Source organism: Kazachstania africana, chromosome 1 (assembly GCF_000304475.1).
Source record: "Kazachstania africana CBS 2517 chromosome 1, complete genome".
NCBI lineage: Eukaryota > Fungi > Ascomycota > Saccharomycetes > Saccharomycetales > Saccharomycetaceae > Kazachstania > Kazachstania africana.
Window position 1 is genome coordinate 3494 of NC_018940.1, and position 16076 is coordinate 19569.

The 16076-nt window shown below is 36.4% G+C and overlaps 3 protein-coding genes across 3 annotated transcripts; 2 read left to right on the forward strand and 1 right to left on the reverse strand.

Annotated features, from left to right (window-relative positions):
• Nucleotides 1-3505: 3505 nt before the first annotated feature.
• On the reverse strand, nucleotides 3506-4216 carry KAFR0A00100 (DUF5341 domain-containing protein; the record flags this gene model as incomplete). Its single annotated transcript, XM_003954534.1, has 1 exon — nucleotides 3506-4216. One exon carries the CDS (start codon nucleotides 4214-4216, stop codon nucleotides 3506-3508), a length of 711 nt encoding a protein of 236 aa, XP_003954583.1.
• Nucleotides 4217-11201: 6985 nt separating this feature from the next.
• KAFR0A00110 (uncharacterized protein) lies at nucleotides 11202-12134 on the forward strand (the record flags this gene model as incomplete). The annotated part of the gene is made up of 1 exon (XM_003954535.1): nucleotides 11202-12134. The coding sequence occupies one exon, from the start codon at nucleotides 11202-11204 to the stop codon at nucleotides 12132-12134; it is 933 nt and encodes a 310-aa protein (XP_003954584.1).
• Nucleotides 12135-13942: 1808 nt separating this feature from the next.
• Nucleotides 13943-14671, forward strand: KAFR0A00120 (uncharacterized protein; the record flags this gene model as incomplete). Its single annotated transcript, XM_003954536.1, has 1 exon — nucleotides 13943-14671. The coding sequence occupies one exon, from the start codon at nucleotides 13943-13945 to the stop codon at nucleotides 14669-14671; it is 729 nt and encodes a 242-aa protein (XP_003954585.1).
• Between the last annotated feature and the right edge of the window lie 1405 nt (nucleotides 14672-16076).

Below are 16076 nucleotides of genomic sequence, written 5' to 3' on the forward strand. Positions count from 1 at the left end.
ATTCTCTCAAACCATTCAATAACAACTATTGTCTTAAACATCTTCTCGTTATGACATCAACTCCACCTTGACATAGTGCCTGGACATACCACCCTTTAACATAACACTAACTTCGTTTCAAATTATACTTTACTTTCTAATTTAGAGATATGACATTAACACAAATATGCTACCGCACTTTAAATCGAATATATCTAACTAATTGACCACCGATCTATAATAACTTTGTCACTGAATCATATGAACAAAATTACCTAGGAAGTCCAATCATTAACAACTTCTAAAATAACACTTTCACAATTTGGAAGGACGAATCGTAAATATTCCGCATCTTATCAATAAAATCTTCGTTCAAGGCACTTTCCCACCCACAGATGAAGGCCAGCATATTCCGTGTGACACTCCACGTCACAACATCATTGGAGAATTTCCATTTGATGACAAGGGACTAATGCCAGTCACAATGACAATCATCACCGCTCCACACCTAGGGAAATGCTTACGAATTCATAGATTATTTCTACTGACATAATTATCCCATATCTGAATTACTTTGTCGTCTACAATTGGGACATCCATTCTATGCCAGTTTAACCACTTACCGTACTCATCTACCGACATAACATATTATGATCAAACTTTCCAAAGAACAATAATACAACGTGGAACATTGGAACCACATACTCAATTGCTGTGACCTTGATATGAGAAATTCACCAGAGTCCTTCTCTGTCATTCTTGTCATTCCCGTCAAATAATCCATTTTTTCGTCTAATTGGATAGAATAAGAGGCTATTACTATTCGTAACCTGAGGAAACACCTTCGTACTTGACCTATTTTACTCACCTCAAAGAATGATCGATCTAAATTCTCTTCACAGCCTTCTGAGACATTCTGTCTGATTTCTTTCAATAACAATCACGATATCATCATCTAAATATGACATACACAACGTTCAAGCGTCTCATTCTTAAAACTAACAGGGATATCACTTTCAAATGAATCTGTGACTTAACCCCATTATTGAACACACCATCGCATTCCACTGAATTATAATTTATTGATTTACCATCTATTTGGAATAACCTCATTATTGATTGTCAGCGGACATAGCTACTCGATGAATCCAATTATTTTTCTAATAATATCATAACTTCTTAAATGACAGTTTCGAATCTGGAAAGATTAACCTCAGACATTCTCTTTATCACAAGCGTCATTTATAATAATCGTTCTGAATACTCCACCAACAGGTGACATTCATTCCATCATCTCTTATTTTGTAATAATATGAATACACGCATCATATTGTCGTCTCCCTTCTTCCACATACGAATATTATCCAGCTTAATAAACGCACGAGAGTGCCAACACTATCGTTGAGAATAAATACATCCATTCAATTCTAACCTATACTTTACGAAAGACTATCGAAAACCAGCTTCGTCAAATGCACAATCTCAAATTCTGATCAAATCAAATACGCCGATCAATTACCAACGAAGCTTCATCACTACTTCTCATCGACATCTGGTCACTATTTCAACATCATTACTCAATTGCCAAAAGACTTCCCTAGCACATATTCAAGAAATTGACTAAAAAACTTGATTTTGACTCCTCTAGATTTGACAATTTTGTGGACTACATCACCTAACACCAACGTTTTAGATCTGTGCATACTTATTGTACTAATATCATCAACTTTTTACTTTGAAATATTCCTAAGATCTCTGACATTGTCTTCTCGTTTTATCAATCCAAAAGGGCGCCATTACATAGGGATAATTGAAATCAGGGAAGTCCACCAACATAACCACTTGCTAGTAACACAACTTGCCTCTATTAAAAAACCATCAATGGACGATTTTGAGCCTGTATTATCAACTCTTCTTCCCCTTATCAAACTGATTGTACATTTCAGATCGATTGAATTGACGTCAAATCAGCGTAAATCAACTCTCTAACCATTATTACACTCAATTGATAATCAATGAATATGAATACTCAACTTTGTAACACACGATCATGACAACTTACACTTCGATATTCTGGTTCATAGCTTCTTCTGGTATTCAGATCTTCAGTAAATCTAGGTGAATAAACGTACTAGTTTCGACCTTAGAGCTCATTTCAATAACAATTGACCATAATTACCCTAATCTTAGTCTAACTGGCATTTGTATCTGTTATACTCGTCACTCGTCACTTCCCTCTTCTCATCTCTCTTCTCTGTTTCTTCAACTTCGAATCTTCGTAAATTTTTTTTTTTTTTTCAAATTTCGTACTCTTCGGAGAAAAAGAGATTTGATGCAATTCAATCAACTACACGATTACTTTAACTAACAGATATAACTTACATTTTCAATGAACTTCAGAGCTGACTGAACAGAGTACACTTACTACTTCCAAGCACGATGTCGAATTTGTAGAATGAAGGGACAAGATGATGATATGACTGAAGGATGAGTGCCGTATTGCGGAACAGCACTCCTTCCATCAGTTTACTATTATTCCCCGGTAGTTTACCAAATACGTACAGATTAGAATGTCTTAACTCCAATAACTCATGAACAGGTTTCTTGAGCTGGATCTTCCTTCAAAATGAAATGCTTTTCAATAATTCAGGATTGCCTTCTTTTCAAGAATGAAACAACACTATACCCTCACCATCAATGGTATATTATGCTAAGAATAACACGGAATACTATTTTCAACTTTTATGAGGTATTGACAACATTCGTAACTATGAACTTGATTTCATTCGTATCAACCACTTTTCTACTATGTAAAATAGACACATCCCACGAGCCAAGCATCTCTTATGGTCGCCGATACGCAATTTATCCAATCTTTCATTAAAATGAGTAATATTTACTCTCAGTTCAACATCTCATATTGATCTACCTTTTACATCCCTCGAATCATTTGTCAAAAAAAAGCATAATCAAGGAATAAGAGGATACAAGTACCACTGCACTCCAATCTAACACTACTGGGAAAAAGTTGTAACATCTATCTTCCCAACTCCGGTGAATCATTTGGAATATGGGTCCCCCAAGAGAGTGGGACGATATGTCGGAAGGTGATTCATCTTTATATCTGCTGGAAACTTAGATTAGAGAAGAAGGAGCGGTACCGGTTTACAATTTGACACCCATCTCAAATTAGATACCTGTAAAGATCAATGTCTTCCCAGATATTTCTCTCAGCTGGAAGTTTCGTCTGTTTTATATACTACTTCATAAGAAAATTAGAATATAATATTGCTATTTTACTGTGCCAGTGTCTGTAACAGTCCGCATAACTCAATCTAACTATACTCATATGATGTCCGGAAAAGCTACCTACGCAGAATCAACCATACATCGACAAACGACGCATATTATAGGCCATACTACGAGATATCTTATATAAGAAGCTAAAACCGTACTACTTAACTCTGTATATAATTCATAAACGCCTGTAAACCATCAATACCCTGAAATTTCTAACATTGAGATGTTACTGACAGCCGTCAGTGGAGCATTGAGCGCCTCCTTTGTTATCATTACAATAACTATCAATCCCGCCATACTGGTTTGTATATGCTTCACCATGGGTTGCATCTTCGGTTCCAAAAGAATCGTAGCTATCAGAACCACTAGCCATAACAGTTATACACCACTTCCATGTAGTATCGAGATCATTTGTAAATAAGGCATTTGCTATGTCTTCTTCCCAATCACCCGGGTCTCTTGTAGATTCCCATGCCACAGTTTCAAGACTTGCATTTTCGTTATCCACATTGTATGAGACCCAATCAACAGTGTACCTATCAGTTCGCTTTTCTAACGTGTAGTTATTTGCCTTGAAGTACTTGCTGGTTCCGTTATAGCCTGTTTTGTACTGAGAAATAATGTCATTCGCCATATCAATCGGATCGTAATGTTCTAAATGCGTAGCCGAATGTTTTCCAAGCTCTGTAGCCCAATGTATTGTGTAAGTGCTATTCCCAACGTCCCTCCTTTCCAACTCAGTTACATTTCTAACAGCGATGACTGGAACACCCAAACCAGCTGTTGTAAACATTGAGACTACATCATCATAAATACAATTAGTAGGAGCTAATCGTGCGGCAGTCCCAACCACACCCAATGCAGGGTACATATGCTGTGTAGTATTTGTGAGAGAATAAAATGAAGCATATCTGTCATAAATGTCCCATGCCATCATGTCATGACTGCTTGAAATATCCCTCTTTGTTACATTGTCTCTAAATGCAGTAGTAACGGTTGCGATGGAGGATACTGCATACACTACCGTTGTACCAATCGCTAGAGCCCAACAACCAATTGCTGCAGGTGTAGCACACAATATGGGTGCCCATGCAGCATTGATGCCTGCTGCAGCGGCAATTAAAACGCCTGCAAGAGTCCCAACCCTAGTTAATGTCCATCTGTTACGTTTGGACAACTCAAGTAACTGTTCAAGTGACACAGCGGCCACCTTATCGTGGGGTTTCTTCCAAAGTGGGCAAAGTAATACAACTAAACAAATCAAAATGACATATCATAAAATATTGCGATTGTCATGTAGATAAAGAAACCGATAAAATCCGCTATTTAGTTTCCTTGTAGTAGCCATTTCTCGAAAATGCGGTTTATTAGCATTTACTTATGAGAAGAAATATGCTATAGAAATATAAAGAAATCATCTAATCACTTGCTCTTTTTATATCTCAGAAACTGAAGGTAAGCAGCAGGTTAATAATGTGACATGCACTCTCAGTCGCAGCAATACTTTGTAAAGCATATGTCTTCCGTCCATTTCGTAGCCGAGATTCGAAAATATCGCGTCGCCTTTATTAAGAGTTATTGGTTTCTACTGGTTGCAAAATCAACTTTCCGTCGAATACAGCATGAAACATAAAATCAACAAGAAGGAGCCAAAAGATTATTGATACTTGTATCAATACTGAACAAGTTGATGGCTAGCCAACAAAACAGTCCTTCATCGGTTTGCAAAGATTTGAGCTTCTTAGAGTAGGGAAATTATTATATCTCAGCAAATTTTTTTTTTGCAACCTCTTGGTATACCGAAAATCATCGTGTGATTTCCGCAAGCAGGGAATATTGGGCCAGCTAAGTAAATTTCTTTTTTTGAGTTTGTTATAGAGTGTGTAGAGCTTCTAATATTGCATGCAAGGCAGACAATTTAACGTCAAGGATTTGATTCCACTTAACAATATTTCTAACGAAGCAAGTTATCTGAGGTTGCATGAAAGTAAAACCGCCCTAGGCAATTTTTCACTATGAATCGTTCGGGAATTATTTGTCCCTAACTACACAAACTCATTCGATCAATAATCACATTCCAAGACTGGCAAGATTTTTATGCATTTTTGACCCCAATTTCCATACTCAAGCTAAGTTTACCTTAAGCGAATTAATAAAGATACTTCCTCCTTGTGAACTGGACCTCAATGGGTATCAGCACGCTCAAAGCTTGACAGCAGCAAGCTCTTATCTTCCATAGTTTGTTCGTTGCACGACCGTTGACAACTCAAATCAACCGAGTAAATTTCTCTCGTCTCCTAATATGATATTTATCGCACTTGTATAATTAAACTTTTTAATGTATAGCATATCGATTAGCACTGATGCTTTCATAAAATGCCATAGTTGAACCACCATAGCCCTAGCTCATTTTAGCACACTTTTTATTTGTCCTATTCGGCAATGAATGACTTACCGTTTTAGTCCAATGGTACATTAGGCTTGAATATATCTTGCCTATCTAGCAAAAAGGATAGAGCTCTGTTAAAGATGTTTGCATTTATAAAATAGTCGCGCTTAATCAATCATCATTCTAAATAAACATCCCTCGATTAAATTAATATTTCTTTCCATCCTTTCAGTCCATATTTGTAACAGCTGTTCCGTCTGAAATCCACATCTTACATACCAATGTTTTAGTTAAAGGTTGTGAGAAAATCAACTTTACAAGACTGTCGAAGTTTTTCATCCTCAAGAATAGATAAACGTTAATCTCCAAGTAATGAGGGAGAACTTTATTTCCCCTCTTATAATGAAAGCTACGGACCTATGGGGAAATTCCTTCTTTACTTTATGTACAAATTGCAAATATATATCTATCATAGAGATAGTAGCCATGCTGGGAAGATGCATAAGAGAACATGATAATTTAGTTGTCCTAAAACTACTACTCACAATGCATGGCGTACATGAGATGAAGCACGAGGGTATGTTGTCAATAACTTAGTAAGCTGAATTTTATAGTATTTAAATAAACTTTAGCAGTAACGGATTTCATCCTCATTGTATCATGCCCTAGTAGAGACACTGTCTCTATCACTGCATCTGGCAAAATCGGTAACATGCATGAACATTTCACAGTATGTTTAAGATGGTTATCCGGATCTCTAACGAGTAGCTTGTAATTATAATTTGAGAGTACGCAATATATAAGAAATCTCATATACTGCGACGAGCACATACCACCTTCTGTCAAAAACCCTTCAAACTTCAGATTAATCATTAAAATGAGACAATTTATTATAGCTTAGATTGCACTGATATAAATGCACAAATAGAGGAATCAGAATAAGTGCTTCCAATTTGTTATATACCTATCCTACTACATACATTTATACAGTGAAAAACATTGCAGTTCAATATGTGATGTAATGTCTTGCGTTTAGTGCACAAAGAAGCTCTATTGAAGGCTGTATCTCATCTTATCGAGTTATACCACTTTTTTGTTGATGCAGATGATAGTTACTCGCTTGGTACAATAACCTTTAAGTAAGGATGCAGACATAATCAATCGCTCTTGGAAATTGTCCCATAAGAGCTAGTGCCGCTAGTAACTTTACTAACTAAAAGTAACATCCTTAAAACAAAAGAGAAAACAAATGTATCGTTAATGTCAGTACACCTCATACTTTAATTGCGTAGTAGTGAAGATGATGAAAAAATTTTGGCCTTTACGAGAGTTCTTGCTATATCGTCATAGTTATGTCTTCTTCTGCTGCTGGCATCGCAAACAAAATTGGAAGCCAGGCAGCAAAGATACCAATCACAGCAGCGGCACCAATACCTACAATCACAACAACTCTACTAAATTTGTTTTTAGGTTCGCTCCATAATACAAACAGTACCACAGTCAACGACATTAAAGCGGCAAACATTCCTATCCTTTGAGCATTGCGTATTATATCCCCTTGCGAATTACCAAAGGAGTTCATCACTAGCCTAATTATTTAATATACGTATGCTTTGTCCCCTTTTAGAAACCAATAAAAATTTAATATAGACTAAGGCGGGCTAAAAACTTTAGAAGCTTCTATGTCTACTTATACTTTTGCAAGTTAAGGTCGCTCTTTTTGAATGTTACTTACTGTATGCGCAACATAAAACCTTTTCCCTGCATTAAAAAAATTCAAAAAAAGGAAGGAATATAAACCTTCTGCGTCTGCTTAACATACACTAATTATTTTACCAAGATGTTTCAGTTCATTGAAATCCCCTGATGGAAAGAGGCTGATACTCTCACAGTATTTTTGGTTAAATCAATTGATGAAGAAACCATTATAGCCATCGATTATAACTTATAAAGATATATAAAAGCTTCGGATTTTACAATGGCTCAATAACCTCAAAATTCCAATTATTCACACGTGGATTCCTTTCCATTGAGAGCAAACAAAGTCTTCGTGAGTATATCTGAGCTACTACTTCGAGAAGTAATAATCCAGCATAGCATTATGTGGTATAGACTGTGATATTTTCTGGAACAACCAGTATAGATCCCTCTAAGTTGCCTGGTCAAGAATCTTACCAGCTGTGGACCTACTGCTGCCTTAGCAATAAACTCCACAACTGATTGAACTGAATATGCTTACTACTTCCAAGTACAATGTTGAATTCATGGAACGAAAAGAGAAAAAAAGTGAGTGCTGCATTGTCGTCCGGCACTCCCTTCATCAAGCTTACTATTATTACCTGCTAGTTTACCAAATATTTACAGATTCGACTGCGTTGACACCAATTACTTTTAAACAGCTTTCCTGAGCTGAATATTCCTTAAAATGCGATATCTTTAAAAATATCAGGATTGCCTTCTTTTCAAGAATGAAACAAAGCTAGATGTCCACCATCAATTATATATTGTGCTACGCGTACGCGGAATACGATTTCCAACTGCTACGGCATGTTGAGAACTTTCTTGTTTTTGAATCCGGTACCTTTGATGTCAACTAATTATTCCATTCAAAGTATGCAAAGTGGACACATCCAACGAGTCAAATATCTATTATTGTGTCCAATGCGAAATACGTTCGATTTTTTTAATAAGATCCCTAGTACATGTTCTTCCTTCGAACATCCTACATTGATCTCCTTTTGAACCACTCGAATCATTTATCGAAACGCAATGATAATACAAAGAACAAAAGGATACAAGAACATAAAGCACTTTATTGCAATAGTGCTGAAAAAAGTTGAAGCACAAAAAAAAACGATTTCTTATTATACTTTATTTACAAGTGCCGTACGTTGTTAAACTAATCCTTACATGCTCTAATGTTGAGTAAAATAATGGCCATAAATTTCGGATAGCAATCTTTTCAACTCTAGAGAATAATTTGAATTATGAGATACCCTCCCCCCCTGACAGGAACGATATAATACAGCGATGCATTCAAAAATAATTTTACTATTTCCTTCTTCAGTAATCCAAGTTCCCCAACGGAAAAACACCTATGTGTCAATTGTTTACTCTCGACGGTGTTAAACAATAGGGCAAGTTCTTCAAGATTAAATCTTCTAATCTATCTTGCTCAGGAAAAAAGCTCTGTAGTGACGCAACCGCAAGAGCGAATATACGGTATAAAGATAGTAACGTTCTGTGCCCTGATAGGATGAGTGTCAGTAATAATGGAGTTTAAGACTTTGAAGCGAATGTAACGGTGAGAGGCGATGAATTAAAAGATGCCCGATAACTTCTCAGGACAACAGCACTTGTAGCCAATTGCTCTAAATGAAAGTAATGAAACGGCAGCAGCTATGGGGTAAGCCTACAGCTACTTCCGTTCCATATGCACTATTAGAACAATTAGATAATGAAGGCTTTATGTTTCATATCGATAGGCACATTTCCTAATGGAATTTTGCGAAAACGTCCAATGATTGCCATTTCAATTAGAATGTTTTTTGCTGCCAAACTGCATTCACTGACCTTTCCGACAGTCTTCACTTTGTGATTGAACTCAACGTAGTCTTTTTCCTTTCCAATCTAGTGAACTCTGTGCTTTCAAGCATTCCTTCCCGTAAGACAAACATGTTGGGCTGACACGAACTAAAAGAGAATGACATTATACAACTAGACATTGCCTTGTTTCAAAATTATCTGCGGTTTCTTTAGGTTTAGTAGTGCTATGACTGTCAATGAAACGACAAATAACAGTTTTACTACCCTAGTAGATGCCAAGACTCCTAAAGAAGAACAACTTACATTATACGGTCAAACACAAATGGTAGCCACCCGTCAAACAGAATGATGGCTCTTAAATAAAAGCAATGATATTGATAACCAGCCGTATTATAGCGCGTGTAAGACTTTAGAACGGTACTATTTAATTTTATATGTGATTCATAGACTTCTATAAACAGTTATTCTGTCTAAGTTAGCCTTATTTTGTCGTTTTCCAGCGCATTGGTAGAACAAACATGACTTTTTAAGTGGACAATACTCCTCATAGAATAATTTGCTGTATGTCTTTAATCTGGCAAGTATTCGTCTCACGTTCATTACCGACTAAAATAAGAAGTGAAGGTATTTACAAGTTTCAAAAGCCGCGTATTTATATCTCGAGATTTATCTTCATCAGAAAAGGACCTCTAGAAGGGTCATCATAGGTCACCTTGGGAAGAGTTGATGGCGTACCTTCCACCTTCTCAAGGTGAGGTAACCACAGCCGACTTCACATTTACTATAACTCTATGAAATTTCCTTCCTGTGGCTCCAAATAGTTACAATTGAATGTTAAGATTAAGGGAATGTTCATTGCATATAAAATGTTCTGCGAAATTGACGTATATGATTAATTGTACGACAGAATATGTCTGTGAAGAAAACACGCTTTGGTGTTATATGTTATATAGTATCAGCCCTTCCAAAATAATCAGGTGGCCAGGTGACATATGCACGTTGGCATAAGCTTTCTTGTGTCAACAATTTTGCTCGTATTAAAAATGGGTTCAATTTGATGCTACAATTCGCCATATAATTTCATCACTGATGGGAAGTAACTGAAGGGTTTCTCGCACATTTTAATCAGTTCCATTAACATGAGTGGCTGCCTCGAGATAAATGCCTGCCATAATGTCCATTAATACAATTATTTATATGACAGTAACTACTGTCTCAGACGGACCATACTGACGGTTTGTCTATTTTAGGAAAAATGTTCAAAAAAAGAAACTTGAAAAAGGACCGCACATAAAAAATTTCTTTTTCGAATCTGGAACCCTTGTCCACAACATTCATTTGCCTACCTTTTAAAAATGAGGTAGGGTCTTTTGTGCGCGTTTTTCTGTTTCTTGAAATTAGCACAGCCATCTCGGGAGATGTGTCATTATGATTACACTCTCAGAGTAGTATGTACAAATAAATCTATTTTTATCTCCATATTTGGTCGCATCTAAACTCAAATAGTCAGGAACGCCTTTTTATACGCTCGCGACACACTTGTCGTTCCTTAAAGCTTTTTTTGCGGTATTCGGCAAAGTGTGTTAGTATGAATGCTAATTATATCTGCATAGCGTTAAAAAAGACTAGGTTTCTTTAGGTTTTTGCAACGTAACTAACCTCAAGAACATTGTATAGGTACTTCCACAATAGTTCTTTTGTTCTGAACGAGATTTAAGCAGGCACAGTAGTAAAATAGAGGGCTACAAAATACATTCCGTTATTTGCATAAGTTGCAGTCTTTGACAGTTTTTTAGGTCTAGAACAAAGCTCATGCTTTGACTAGAAACTCATGTCGCCAACCGAAAATTTATCATTCTCAAACAGTATATTTTATTTCAGAGTAAGTTTTTTTCCTCAGAGTCTTAAGTAGTTGAAAAACTGTTGAAGTTAAACAGTTTTAACAGAGTGGTCCACGATAGCGTTATTGGCCAATCGAGGAAAAACAATGCGTTCAATTTCCTTATTTTGTTTTGCTTTTTTCACTGTTGTTGCCCTTGCAGCATTTCCATATTATGATTATATTCATTTAGGTGTCACAACCATTTACGCCTATTTTCAAGACGACAAACCTATTGCGGTCAAAGTAGCGTGGTGGGGTTCTTTTATTCAATCAACCACCAATGTTATCCAAACAGGCATAGATGCATGCGAAGCTTGTAAGGATAATCACGAGGACTCCGCATCTTTAGATTGTGCACGTGCGGTGACTAATTTGGCCGGAACACTTGCAACTAATTTATTATCAATCTACGTTGGCTGGCATTATGCAGGAACACCAAATGGCAGTTTAGAAGGTGCCGACCCAACAGCTCTCCGAAAGAGACAGCTTAGGCAATGTGAAAGCACTAATGGTTTGTATGATGTCTCTTGTGTTACGGATTGGTTATTTGATCACTATTCTCAACCAGAGTCCGGAAAATGGTACCCAATTGACAACTCATTGACCAAAAGAGATTTGACTCAACCCTCAATTTATTTGAAACATAACGAAACTTCTGAAGTGTATCACTTGATCTTTAATCCTTCATCTGGATCAACAGGAACATTGGCGATTGCACCAGCAAGAATTGTGGGAAACTCCACATTAGCAAAACGCCAAGATCTTCCAGTGTATTCTCCATTGTGTACTGGATACATTGCTCTCGATTTCTGTGCCAACCAGAGTAAATGGGGAGGCTTCTATACCAGTGGAGAACTTGAAAATGAACTAAATGAGATTTTCGCAAATGACGTTAGTGGTTCGTGGAGAGCCGATTATTACAAGATGTATACTTGCGAAGATACTTGTGATACGCAAGATTGGGAAGTCTCCTTTAGACTTTACTACGCTAGTGTAGGTAAATTCTTACATTGGACAAAATGTGATACCGGTTCTTAGGTACAATTTTCTTATAAGAGATAAATATTTTTTTGCAGCGCTATATAGCAAATAAAACATTTTTGATCGATAGTAGAAAAGAGCACAAATATTTGGGTACTAATGATCTTGCAAATTTCACTTTTAATGCAAAAATCTTCAACAATCCTTAAGTAAAAGCACTCTTAACACAATGTCTGTGGATGTCATAATTATTTATTTCAAAGCTTTTTGTGAGTATATTTCTGTAAGTATTTTCTTCACCGTTCCCATTGTGACTTTCGTCAAAAAAAAATGCACTCCATTACCAACAGTGTAGCTTTGTGCCCTTCAATGATGGCACTTCTGTATGAATAAACAAATATATATAGTCGATGGGATGGCGACAGTTATGAAAAGGTTGGTTGGCTTCAGGAAGTCATTCCCTTCAATATTCACCGACGCTTCCTTGTCAGGTAATGGTAGATCGATGATGCGCCTATTATTTGGTCCAAAGCTTAATTCTAGGAAGCTAGCCCTGAAATATAAAACAATCTTAGAAATTTCGGATGTTGATCAAGTGCAACAAGTAATGGTTTTGGAAACGTACCACTTTTGAATCCCATAAATGGACGTGTCACAGACTCTTCTAACTGTGATTGTATGATTTTGGGTATCCAGCGATTACAGGCTTCAATTTCTTTCTCAGGAGCAAGAAAACCCTCTTTCTCGATTGGATAAACTTAAAAATACGGTTTTAAACCGCTAGGGTTTCAAATACATCAACAAGAACATGCTTGAAATGTACTATAGTAGGAAATTACTGAAGCTAGTTGTCTTTTCATGAAGAGCAAATGATCTATTGATGGGGAATACAAGCGGCTGCAGAATAATTTTTGTAGATGAGCTTCGGTAATAGTGTATGCACTTATGAACCACTATCGCTAATAGCGGGTATCTTGGGATTTCTGAAATACGGGCACAGAAAATCAGAACTATCTATCACTGTTGTTATGGTCCTACGGTAAGTAAAAACGAAAAGATGCAAGGTTATCCCAACCCAAATGATTTTTACTAAGTTTAATCCTTTTTTACGATGTTACGGGTGGCCATACATTTTTGCAGACTTATCTGCTGCGATGGCTTCTCCGATATTCAAGTTCACAATGCTGGTATATTTAAGAAGCGATTCTAAATACGAAGTCACAAGATATGGCTTCGACAAATTTTAGTCTGTACTGTATTTTAGAGCTGCGAGAAATGTTGCTCAAATAGCACTTCTGTTATTCGCAGTTGGCCAAGAACCTCATTAGAACTGAATGTAAATTGCCATTTTGGGATATATCCTGTCATCGTGATAACCGTAGTGACTCTAAAATTATACGGCGCTATCAGGGCCACCCCGCTTTGAAAAACATTAGCAATAAATGACGTTTTCAAAAACAATTTGAGGTGCATCGAGCTGAGAGGTATGGATATTGATGTCGCTAACTGTAGAGGCTTAATGGACGTACAATTTTTTGAGAGTTGAGGTTCAACCAGTGAGGAATTAGAGCAGTGGAAAAAGTTCATAAATCGGAGACGATCTTCCAAGGTTGATATCGCTGAGATCCATTTATTGATGAAAATGACACTATCTAACAGGCTCTCTTTTGAACATATAAATAACTGGCTTTATTTCCAACTCTCACTGATATTTCTATTCCATTTTATCTATATGCTAGTTTATAAAAGAAACATACTATTACGAATCCATAATCAACAACGATTCATTGATTTCTGAATTAATATTCACATTTACATTCTTACAAAGTCCTTTACTTTATAACTAAAAACAAAATATTTACTAAATGTGTTTTTTAGCGTTATTCTTCCTCATCCAAGTCGTCTTTTGTGAACTTACTTTTCCAGACACTTCCGGTGACTTGCCATCCTCTACAGCTGACTGTTCAGAAGGATCTTTTATGATAACTCATGAAGGCTTCGCCTATTGGGATGGTGATTTGCCTACTGATGTTGCGGACAATTTGACAAACGCTCTTAACGATATGTTCGGAGTTACTTTTGATAATGAAATTAAACAAATCTATAAATTGTCTGAGTCTGGATATGTTATCGGTGTTTTTGGAGGTATTCAAGTTGATTCTAGTATTACTAACATACTGACTATTGTTAGCACACCAATAGTGTATGAAAATGGTATTAACAACTATTTCTATCTTGAATCTCACACAGGTGACCTAAAAGCTACTTATGGTTTTATTGTTGCTAGGGAAGAATATGATGCTTATGTTGATGAGGCAGTCAAAACATGGAGTATGGGAAGGAGTTATGATTTCTACACTAGCACACAATCCATCGGTAATGTTAACGTGTGCCAACGACTAGCGGAAGAAGCTTATTCCCCGGTTAACTCAGCCGAGTTTGGTGAATGTATCTCAATTTTCTATGATTCATCAAAGACCATTGAGGAACAGACTGGTTTGACAGATGATCTATTGTACGTATACAATAATGGTACGGTTTCCTTTAATGACGGCGACAAAGTCTGTATTTCTATTGGTACCGCGAGCGAATAGTCATCACATCAATGTTTGATCTATGATAATGAACACATTTCTTGTTGTTTCTCTGATTTCAGTAACATGTTATTCACTATTTTTTTTTTAATATTCGTGTATGGCCATGATAACTATCTATTTTATTCTCTTTTTTATGTATCGAAACAGTTAATCTAAAATAATACGGGGTGATGTTCGAGCTCTGTATATCCATTATTGCTTTTTCTCTCTTACTTTCTCTATGGGAAGTTGCCCCTCATTTTTGAAGTAGTCTTATTTAAGGTTAGTTTGCATGCTTGTGAAATACATAACTTTAGCGGCGTTTTATTTCTCTTGGCCAATGACAGTAAATTTTTTCGCCTTTTTAAGTTCACTATGACTAAAACCAACAAATGACACTATATAAAGTGGAATATGATGTGCGGTAAATAAACGTTCCCACTGGAAATTTGCCAAAATCATTAATAGTAGAAATTCAACTGCGAAAGTCGAAAATTACAGAGATCGGCGTAAAATGAAAGTCGTTTGGTATATTAAAGTCTTCAGTTATTTTCCGCATGTATGATAAACTGAAAAAATGGTTTTATCTTGCAACAGTGTACCTGGCGCGACACTATATCTATTTTTTTCCTTCTCAATTTACATACAGACTTACTAGTCTAGCAATGACAAATGTAAAGAATGAATAACAGGGGTCATCGCGATGCTAATTTACACACACCGTACTATCCACATGAAGTAGTACTTGGGATAATAACCGCTGGAAATGGCATCATACTGACATTTCAATGTTTTAGAAGGTTTACACACCAAGCATGGCGTGTTAACGCAACCGGTCTTAATATGTAATAAATATGGCATAATAATTATGATAATGTATTGACTTCTGCATCCAGAAAATGATAATTTTTATAAATCAGAATGTGTTGGAAAAAGTATAAACATTCAGTTAAAGACTGAAGTTTGGTCAAAGTTTGTTTCACTGTGTACTATTTTATATTTTGATTCATTTCATACATAACTAGTGCGTTATTTGACAGTAAATGATGTCCAAGAATCTATTATTTTAATTGACTGCGCTTTCACATGATGAATACAAGTAACAATGATAATATACATGAGTTTTCTTCTGATCTTCCTTTATGTCAGGAAAGACAAGATAAAGCTGGGAAAAAAGATGATTGCCAAATTGCTGACCCGCACTCCTTTGATCAGCCTGCTAGTATTCATTTCTGGTTCACCAAAGACCCACGGATCAGATTGTCTTAACACCAATTACTGATGAACAGCTTTCCGGAGCCAAGTCCCTCCTCAAAATGGAATATCTTTAGAAGCTTAGGCTAGCCTTCTTTCTGAGCATCGAATAGCATCACACGCCCACCACCAACAATATATTGTGCTAAGAGTAAGGTGGGATACTATC